An 11,125-nucleotide genomic window follows, 5' to 3' on the forward strand; every position below is an offset into this window, starting at 1 on the left:
ATTTCTTGCCTAGACAATTGCAATCAGCTCCCGATGGCATCAAATATTCTACCACTCCAATCTAGCCACAATCACCAGAGTGATTTTCCTAAAGGACGGATCTGACCATTGGAGGCAGTAGGGAAAAAGCACCGATCCTGGACCTGGTCGGAGGACCTGAATCTAAAGCCTGTCTCTTGTCACTTATTACCTGTATGACCCTGGACAAGTCACTTAACCTCCACGAGCCTCAGTTTCCTCATCTGTAAAATGAGAGTTTGGACTGGATGGCATTTTAGGTTCTTTTCAGCTCAAGAGCTATGCTCTTTTTTACTTTATAATTTCAGAGGCTTCCTATCACTTCTACAATCATAAACAAACTCCTCTTCATTTAAAGCTGTTCATAACCAATCTTTCCAGATGTAGGGTGAGATGTCAGCAAAAAAAAAAAAAATTGAAGATCTGCAAGGTCTTCAGATAAAAAATAGACAGTCCCCATTCTAGGAAAGGTGGAAGCTTGAACAGCTCAATTGCATAGGAAGAGGCCTGTGAGACAACGGACTTGCCTACTCTAAGAGTGTGCCTTTGTCCGTAGTCAAATCTACCTAAGATGCCCAAAGAAGTGTGGGTGGTAGGATTGAAATAAATCAGTCTAAGGCAAGGTGAAGTGGCTTAAAGTGGGAAGGGGCTTTTAAAAGACTGGAAGGATTGCAGAAGGAAGAGAAAAAAGCTCCCATCTCAAGCCTAGGGGTAACAAACCACTGGAATCAAAGGAAAGAGGTTTCTGCTGATCCCAAGTTAAAGGTGCTGCCCTAGCTTACAGAGCTCTGTAGCACTACTTCTGAAAAGACAACTGTAACACTCCAGCTGAAGAGATCCCAGTACCACTCAACCAAGGCAGTGGCTGCCGCCGCCCACTGAAGAGGGAGTCATCCAGCAGAGATATTCAGCAGCAACTCTACACTCTGACTAGAGCCCAGTGACTGAGCAATCTGCCTGGCAGCTCCTTCTCTGTGGCAGAATGGTCTGCCTGGCCCTGTCCAGCTTAATGTAGACTTCCTGACACTGCCCAGTGGCAGGTCAGCCTGCCTGGTCCATCAACAGGAGGAACAAGCCTAGCTAAGCCTTGCACATCACCAATGCCATGCTGCTGAGGCCATGAAACTCTTAGGCTTATAAATTACTTACTAGTGCCTCATTATCATTGTACTTTAATTTATCCCCTCCTCAGAGGCAGTTAGATGGCACAACGGATAGAGCACTGGCCTTGGAATCAGGAGGACCTGAGTTCAAATCTGACCTTATCACTAGAGGTGTGACCCTGGATAAGTCACTTAATCCCAATTGCCTCTAAGAACAACACAACAAAATTTATCCCTCCTTTTCCCCACAAAGGACTCTGTGTGTTTATGAAAGAAGATTCTCCTGGTGTTAGGGGAAAACATTTTGAAACTACTGTTCCTTGTTATGCCATTTGAGTATGCCTTTGCTAAAGAATTGAGACTACTGGCCGATTTGTTAATAGGAAGCACAGTAGTAGGGGCTCATGATCTAGTGTTAGTTACAGCTAGAACGTTGACAGTAGCAGCAAGCCATTCTTTCAGGTACCTAACCCATCTTAGCACCTTTGCTCTGACTGTCCTCCATGCCTGGAATACTCCTCACCTCTCCCTCTTAGAATCTCTGTTTCTCATAAAGATTCAGTCCCAGCGATGCCTTCTGAAGGAGACCTTTCCCAGTCCCCCTGGCTTCCAGTGCCATTCCCTCTCATGTTACCTAGTATCTAATCTATACAGATCTTACATCTACCTATATTTATGAATGTTATCTCCCCCAATAAAATGTAAGCTACTTGAAGGCAGGAACTGGTTCTGATTTTTGTTTGTACCCTCAGTGCTGCGCTCAGTGCCAGTGGCTGATCAATAACTTTAAACGTGGGATCCTTGCTAAATGCTGTGCACTTAGTGCGTGGCATATAGTAAGTGCGTGATAGCTGGAGACAGCCAGGCAATATAGTGGCTAGGGCCCTGGGCCTGGAATCAGGAAGGCTTTAATTCAAATCTTGACTCAGACATGTGCTAGTTGTATGACCCTGGGCAAATCACTTAACCTCTGTCTGCCTCAGTTTCTTCAACTGGAAAATGGGGGTAAAAATAACATCTACCACACAGGGCTATTGTGAGAATCAAAGTGTTAATATTTGTTAAGGGCTTAGCACTGTGTCTAGCACATAATAGGGGCTCGATAAATGCTTGCTCCCTTCCCCCTTAATCAATGCTTGTTAATGTGAAGTGTAAACGCTCTTCCTCCTTCATGAGGATCTTACTTAGAGCAGGCTCAATTTCAACACATAGCCTTCCTCTGGGGGCCCAGTAGCTCAGAGAGGCAATTAGCTAATGACTGTAAAGTGCTTTTAACCAGGAAACCTGCTGTATAAATATGCTAAGTACAGTAAATAAACAGCCCCATTGGCAGTTCCCCCTTGGCCCACCCTCATTTTTCTTCAAGGGACACTTTCTATATCTCTATTTTTTCAAATGATCTTGAATCCCTAACAGGATGAATTCACTTAGTGTTTATCAAATCCTAAGGCCGTTGTCTCCTTATCTCGGAAGTGAAGGTCCAGCTCCCAGTAAAAGGCCATTTTGGACAAGGGAAGCCTGAATCAAAAGGCTAGGCCAAGTGGCTTTGATGATCGACTAAAAGTTGCTGTTGAGTTGTGTCTGACCCTTCGTGACCCTACTTGGAGTTTTCTTGGCAAAGATATCGGAGTGGTTTGCCATTTCCTTCTCCAGCTTATTTTATAGATGAGAAACCTGAGGCAAACAGGGTTAAGTGACTTGCCCAGGGTCACGCAGCTACTAAGTGGCTGGGGTCGGATTTGAACTCAAAAAAATTGGTTTTCCTGACTCTAAGATAAGTGCTCTATCCATTTAGCCTGCTAGCTACCACTTAAAAGGTTAGAGCCATTGAAAAATGGTACCAGAGACTCTGAGGCATTGCTTGATTCCTGTCGTATTCTTGCCCAGTGTGTCTTCGTGGCTATCAGGGTCTCTACAGAAAGCTTTGACTCACTGGAAGGAGGTGAGCTCAGCTGTTAATTAACTCATCATTGGATCATTGCTTTAGAGTTGGAAGGAGCATTAAAGGCCCTCATTTTACAGATGAAGAAATTCAGGCACAGAGAACTTAAATGACTCCTTCAAGGTCACATCGATTGTAAATGTCTGAAGCAGGATTTCAACCCAGGCCCACGGAAGTGACTCACCCAAAGTCACACAGATGGTAATTTCTGAAACAAGATTTGAACACAGGCCCTTCAGACTCCAAGTCCAAGGCACCCAAGGGGTAACTCATTAAATCAAGTGGTAACTTTTCCACTCCCAGACCAATTTCTAGCAAGCTAACAAATCACTAGGTTGTGTTGCTCACTCTAACTCCCTTCACAAAGATTTTTCGAAAAGAAGCATGACCAGCCACAATTCCTAATGACACATGATATCTACCTCCAGAAAGAGAAATGATGGACTGAGAGTGCAGACTGAAGTATATTTTCTTCTTTTTCTTGCTTTTCCCCTCTTGGAATATAGCTAATGTGGACATTTTTTTTTGCATGTCAATACTTATTTGTAATAGAGCCTATTTTTCTTGCCTTCTCAATGGGTGAGGAAGGGAGAAAATTTGGAATTGAGAATTAAATAAACATGAATTCAAAAAGAAGCATATTCTTTTCTCTTTTTTAGCAAGAAAATGACCTCTACTAATGCTGAAAATCTGATTGAGAAACTTAAGGGGAAACACAATTAATCAAATTGTCATCCAAAAATGTATTCTTCTATCCATCTCCTCACCCAATTACTCTTCAGATGCTAAGGCAAGGCCAGGACTACTGATGTTACCAAAGACTTCTGGGATATGTCAGTGCCTGTCATTGCCATTCTCCACACCCAGCTTGTTGCATCAGCCTCCACCCTCCAACCCCATGGTAGAAGACTATAGAGGAGATGCTCAAAGGGCAGCTGGAAGGAGATCACAAGGGTGGGGCATGAAGAAGACTCTCTGGAAAAGAGCTTTGTACTTTGATACTGCCACCCCTCTTGCCAAAGCACCACTTCTGTTCCTGGCTGAGATTTTAAAAAATAATAAAAATGAAAGCTTTGGCTGGAGGGCAGCAGGGACCTAGTCTTCCTACTCTTCCCATCCTATCCTGGCCCTGACTCAGAGTGAATAAATGCACTTGGCAGGGTCTGTACATTAAAAAGAATAAATCAGTGGCTAAGTTTACAAATAGGCATATTTATTCTAATTTTTCATGGATTTCTATGCTTGTGAACTACAGCTCTCCTATAGTGACAAGTACACACAAGTACATTTTCTCAAGGTGAGGCACACCCACAGTAAAGAGTTGGTTATAATATTCCAATACAAAGATGTTGATTGCACTATATTTAACTAAATATCATGCCGTAATTGACACTGTTGATTTATGTAGTTTACCAAGAGGTAGTCTCTTATTTATTTTCTATTTGAAATAATATTAAATACTCATTTTTGAAACTCAGGTTTAGATCTATTTTAGACTTACTTGTGACATGCTTCTAAGTATCTTTTTCTTTTTTCTTTTCATGTTGGTATGGTCGTAGGGAGAGCACTCTGTTTAGAATTAGACCCAAATCTCAGACATGCCAATTACAATCGAGGCTGTGTAGTATAGTGGATAGAGTGCTGGACCTAGGGACAGGAAGACCTGGGCTTCCTAGTGTAATATCAGTTAAGTTGGGTGTCTTTGATTGAGTCTTACCAGGTGCTAAACCCCAGTCCCAAACCCCTATCTACTAGGTGCTAAGCCTATGTGGGTGTGAAGCCCTCAGGGTCCTAAAGGGAGTTGCTAAGACCAAAAGTCAATAGTAGGAGCCTAAGTTCTGGTCACTCAGATGACATTTGATGATGGCTAAAGAGTGTATAAAAAGAGAGAACAGAGCTATTTGAGGAGGGCTCTCACTCTTGAAGGTGTGTTGATGTGGAGACTCTGGGCAGCTGTATTTAAGAGCCCTCCAGCTTGTAAACCCAGACGTTTGGACTTGGTTAAACCCTGGTAACTATGCATTGAGATTTGAATCAGACAAGGTCTGTCTGTTGTTTTTGTAATTTGTTTGTATTAGCTCTGAAGTTCAGGGTGCTGGCTTTTTCCCCTCAACTAAGTGAATGATATTTGCATGTTTGATTAAATTGAGATTGTTAACCCCTTAACACTACTTTCCTTAGTAAAGCAGATCAACAGAACCTGTGTTGGCAGCCTTCTGTGTGCTGGTTGTTGTTGGTTTTACACAGCCACAATAGCTGCTAGCAAGATTGTTGCAACACCTAGAAACTCAGTTATAGAGGAATTGTTATTTACATCAGCGAAAAGAATAGCCACACTAAGGAAACCATAGACCATTGTATATTAGAATTTATTATTAGTGTTATTATTATCATCATGTTATGTTAGAATTTCAGATTATTTAGATTACTATTATCTAAACCTTTGACTAAAACAATATCCTCCCTTGTGCCCCTCGGTTTACACATGGTCCTCCAGACAAGGCTAACCAGTTTTCTAACCTAGTTGGGTTTAAGGTAATCTGTGGGTCTGTATCTATTAAAAAAAATCACAAGCCCCCATCAATGTGCTTATATTTACTAGTCAGAAGACACAATTACTTCAAAACAAAGACATTTAAGGATTTAGAGCAGGAAGTAACAGTAAAGCATTTCCCCCATCAATCTGGTGGGTGTGATCAGGCTGTGACATGTAAAGAGGAACTCTGAAGAAAAACAGTATACAAGATGTCACTATGAAAGTGGAAGATTAGAACAGATGGAGGGGTGGCAGGTTGGCAACCAAAGTGCTCCACTGGTACCTTCACAATGTTGGGAAAAAATTGAGGAATGCCTCAAGCACGTTGGGTAGAGGCCTTGTGATGAACTCTGAGGAAAACATGGACAAGAATTCTACAGGAAGGGTAGGCATGGATATACATCATTGGAGGGAACTCCTGAATTGACAAGCCATCTGAGTAGTATACACGTAATTTTATTAATATATTGTATACATTTAAAACAAGAATAGTAATGGAAATTAAAAAAATTAGAAGGATGAGAGGAAGATGAGATCAACAATATTTTAAAATAATCTTATTTTTCTTATTACTATTTTTAGTACAAGAAATGTGACTAAATATGCATCACTATTTTTTGAAAATCTCAGTTCAATATTTTACAATATAGCATTTCAAGGGTCCGATTTCAACTTTGGTTCATTCTGATACTTAAATGTTAACAGTTATCATAGCCAACAAAAATAACTCACAAAGATACGTAGCTCCAAATGGAAAAAACGCATTGGTAGCCGTTCTCACTAAACCACAACATTCATCTTTTTATTTTTTAATTTTTTTTTTTATAGTAATTTCTTTTTATTGAGCACCTTAACAAATCATGCCTTAACAGCAAATTTCCGAAGGGGGTACAGGCGTTCCTTTCTCTGCTGTTTTTTGGTCTTCAGGCTTTCCTCGTGCTTATTAAGCCTGCGGCGCATGGCACGGGTCTTCTTGGGCCTAAGGTCCAGAGGCTTGTATTTCTTGCCCTTATAGAATTTCCTGAGGTTCTCTTTCTGTGTCTGATTGATGACAGTTAGGACTCGGGCAATAGATTTTCGGACAACTCGGATCTTAGATAGCTTGGATGCAGCTCCTCCAGTGACCTTGGCCACTCTCAACTGGGAAAGTTCCACCTTTAAATCATCCAACTGTTTGAGGAGCTCCTCCTTCTTCTTCCCACGAAGATCCCTGGCCTTGATTTTTGCCATGATCGCCGATCACACACACCGCCGCCGCCTCCGAGGGGAAAGAGCAACATTCATCTTTTAATCCCATCCACCATGTAAGGATTTTTTTTGAAATCCAGCTTCTGGAAATGTCCACCTTCCCTGATGCTAATTGGTTGTTGTTGCGAACAGATAAAAAAATTGTCTCTGTCAGTCAACCAGCATTTTTTAGATTATTAACAAATAGGTTCAAAACTCACCAGAAATGTCCACTTGGGAGATTGTTAAATGCATCAGAAAATTCTTTCTCCAAGTTTTAAAGTATGAGAATATGAGACTATTTAGAGGTGTCACTTTTTCTTTTTTTGGTCACAAAAGCTTGCTTTCAAATTGTCTTGCTAACTCACATCATCATCAGCCCATATCTCTAGGCACAACATACATTCAGGGTGAAGCCTATGAACAATAATGGATGCAAATCCATGAGTTCCAAATCATCTTCTCAAAAACTTTGAATGGACCACCTTGTCAGATCTGATTAGCTAGATCATCATAGTTTCTAGCTAACAACATGGTTGATGAAGAGCTTATGTTAAGAATAAAAGAAATGTCAGCTCTGCCATTTTCTTGTTTCCATTTGCTCCCCTTACTAGTACCTCCAATCCATGACTTATTTTCATGAATCTTTTAAAGCCACTTTTCTATTTTCAGAGAACTAATTTGATTAAAATTACATAATAGAATCCACAAATTTGCTTAATATGTTAACTGCCATGCATTGCAATATATTAGAAGTGAACAAATAAATTAAAGTGCTGGTGTCAACCCTCCTACTTGTAGGAACTCTTCCCCTTGAACACCTCATGACTGTATATGATCATGTTGACTGAGTGAGGAGGCTAGTGTTTATCTTTATAAAAATATAATTAAATTTAATTTCTTTCTTTTTTTTTAAGATAAATAGATGTTCTAACATTTTCTTCCCACATGCTAATGGCTCATCTTGTACATGTTCTAGGGTATATGTACCCCACTTTGGAGATCCCTATGCTATACCAATGAAATCACAGGTCTAATCCTCACCAAAATAATAAAGATAATGGTGGATGTTATAGAACTGAAACACCTGTACTGAACAAAGTTACAGCTCCTATGTCTTTAAGGTTTCCAAAGCAATTTCCTCATAACAATCCTGCAAGGTAATTAGCACAAGTGATGTTTCTGCCCTTTTACAGATGAGGTTTAGAGAGGCTCCATTCTAGAGTAGAAATATTTCCTCCCTGTCCTGAAAGTTTCCCATAAAAGATATTGATAGATAGGGAAAATTGTGACATGTGAATGTAATGAAATATTAGCAATAAATATTAGGAATCAAGAGAAGCCTGAGAAGTTATATAGGAACTGGTAAGCAGAACTGGAACAACATAAATAATGGCTTCACAAGTGTAAAGAAAAACAACCTTGGAAGCCAGCTGAACTTGCTTTCATTACAATGGTCAATCTTAGTCCAGGAGAACAGCAATATAACCTCCTCTTTGTAGAGAAGTGAGGGACTGCTGGTGCAGAATACTGTATGCTCAGTGACTGCTTGTTAATTGATTTTGCTTAACTGCTTTTCTTTGTTATGAGGAATATTTCAATGTTTGGTAGGATATAATAGGAAATGACTGTAGTTTTAGAATAAGAGTCATAAATAAAACTTTAGAAAATACATATTTGGAGAAAAGACCCACAGAGAAAACCAATGAAAACTAAACAGGGACAGCTAGAAAAGGATATAAAAAGTAATTTTAAAAATAAAGAACATAAAATATAAACTTGTGTGGGGTAAAGCATATCTTTTCATACAATAAAACATTCAGTTAGCTCAATAAATTGCCATCGGAATAGTTATCATAAGCTGGATCCATTAGAGAAGTCCAAGAAAGAGGCCCTCTCTGACTTATAAACATCCCGCCTACACAGAGGACCAACTCACAACAGAACCCTGGGGAGCAAGAAGCATCCCTGACCCATCATGCTCCCTTCTCAGTATATGCTGGATGACCTGAGGTCCCTGGGACTCTGGCAGGGGTGAGGGGCGGGGTGATGCCCTATTCCCTTCTTGCTTCAGAAGACAGAACACATTTTCCCATAAAAACAATGTTATTGGTGGATGGAGGTTAGGTTCCCAGGCCAACCCACAAAAGCCTATTTAACCCATAACATTGAACATAATGTTAAACTACATTATTTCAGTAGCCTCCTAACTGGTTTCCTGTCTTCAGACTCATGGCCCCTAGTCTGATTAATCCTGAAAAGTGCTGCCAGATCGATTTTCCTGAGACACTGCTTTTATTGTGTCACTCTTGTCTTCAAAGGACTCTGCACTGTCTGCCAAATAAAGGCCCAGCTTCTTAGCCAGGCATCATTTGAGGACCACCCCAATATGGCCCTTAGTTACCTTTTCAGCTTTCTTTCTTCACTACTCCTCTGTGCTCTGACTAAATTTGTCTCAGTCCTCATGCCACAAGCCCAGTGTGCAAGGAATTTTCAGGGATATAAGGGAACTCAGAGGTCTTCTAGTCTAGCTGAACAAGAATCTGTTTTAGAATCCATTCAATAAGAGGTCACCCAGGCTTTGTTTGAAGACCTCCGGCAAGGGGGAACTCAATACCTCTCTCACTAGGATAAATATGTCTCACTGTAACTTCTGTCCATTGTTTTTAGCTCTGTCCTCGAGGGCCCAACAATTAAATTCACCAACATTTATTAAGGGTTTAGTATGTGCCAGACATTGTGGTAGGCACCAAGACAAAAAGACAAAATAAAACAATCCTTGATCTTTTGTGCATACAGAAGAAGATACATGTGTATCCAAGATTGAGCTGGCTCATAGGGCCATGCCAGGGAACCCAAAGCACACTTGGAAACTTCCCTTGATGCCAGTTGTGTGGACCCAATTGGACTGCTAGACTTTCTGAAAGTTATTGAAAAAAAGGCCTTTTTCAAGTTTGGTCTCCTAGCTACTTTGTTTCTTTTCCCAATTGGGTGACTGAGACCCAACCTTGAGATGGAACTGTCTAGGCTTAGGAATGACCTTGTGGGGGGCAGCTAGGTGGCGCAGTGAGTAGAGCGTTGGCCCTGGAGTCAGGAGGACCTGAGTTCAAATCCAGCCTCAGACACTTGACACATGTACTAGCTGTGTGACCTTGGGCAAGTCACTTACCCCAATTGCCCTGCCAAAAAAACGAAACAAAAAAAAAAGAAATGACCTTGTGGGTTCAACAGGCTTAGAAATCCATCTGCTCCAGCTGACAGGCACGGCAAGGGGAGTTTTTTGTTTGTTTGTTTTTTATCAGAGAAAGCGATCACTAGCTGAAAGATGAATGAGAGTTGTTTGGTAAGAGGAGGTAAAATTCACACCTATTTGACAGGTCCACAAATTGCTTCATATTCTGATGAAGTTTATTTATCAGCTTCCTGGGAGAGGTTATAATAACAGATAGAAGCTAAGTTATAGAAACTTTTTTTTAAGTCTTTCTATTATATGGGAGAACTATCTATTCTCTGAATCATATGATAGGTAACTATTGTCAAAATATATTTACTACAATGCAGAAACTGGGGCTTTATTATTATGCTAAAGCAGAGGTTTTCAGGCCTCAGAGGAAACCTGGACAACCATTAGGACTCTTACAAGTCCTCTGAGAGGGAAAATGATGTCAGAGTGACAGAGAAATAATTCTTTTACATATTGCAATCTTGTATATTCCTCTTGGGCCATAATAGTTAAAGAAAATACAAGAAATTTCCTTTGATGTCATGAAAATTGAACAAACTTAAACAGTCACAATCTCACATATCCCCTAAGGAAACAAACCTCATCGAACACTATGGGTAAACAAAGTCATATTACAGATGAAGCTATGTTTAGAGGGTTTATGGATAGGCTAATTGAGGAAGCAGATTTATTTACATGTTGCCAAGAAATCAGGGATGGTTGAGATTTTTCTTCTGATTTTCACATTCCATGGAATGGGTTTTGGTCAACTCAACATCTTTTGACTGGGCAAAATGGCCCTAATCTCTCCTTAACATTATTATTCCACATTCCATATTTGATGAGGTGAGGATATTAATTCGGAGACAGACTTTCAGTTAACTAAAATTTGCAGGAGAAATGGCCCTGAGTCCTAAATAATAAAGAGAAATAAAAAATTCTTATAATGCTGAGTCTTTTGTGTCTTTAAGCACTTTTCCCCACATGTATAGAAGGTAAATATCTGTTTCTGCTGCCTTTTCTGGGGAGACCAAAATATAAACTTTATAGGGGACCGCAGGGGCATGGGGCAGGGC

The 11,125-nt window shown here is 40.4% G+C and overlaps 1 protein-coding gene across 1 annotated transcript; it reads right to left on the reverse strand.

Annotated features, from left to right (window-relative positions):
- Window positions 1-6,433: 6,433 nt before the first annotated feature.
- Window positions 6,434-6,856, reverse strand: LOC118848152 (60S ribosomal protein L35). Its single transcript, XM_036756934.1, has one exon. It carries the CDS (start codon window positions 6,827-6,829, stop codon window positions 6,458-6,460), a length of 372 nt encoding a protein of 123 aa, XP_036612829.1. The 5' UTR covers window positions 6,830-6,856; the 3' UTR covers window positions 6,434-6,457.
- Between the last annotated feature and the right edge of the window lie 4,269 nt (window positions 6,857-11,125).

The sequence above is a fragment of the Trichosurus vulpecula genome, chromosome 4, assembly GCF_011100635.1.
Source record: "Trichosurus vulpecula isolate mTriVul1 chromosome 4, mTriVul1.pri, whole genome shotgun sequence".
Lineage (NCBI taxonomy): Eukaryota > Metazoa > Chordata > Mammalia > Diprotodontia > Phalangeridae > Trichosurus > Trichosurus vulpecula.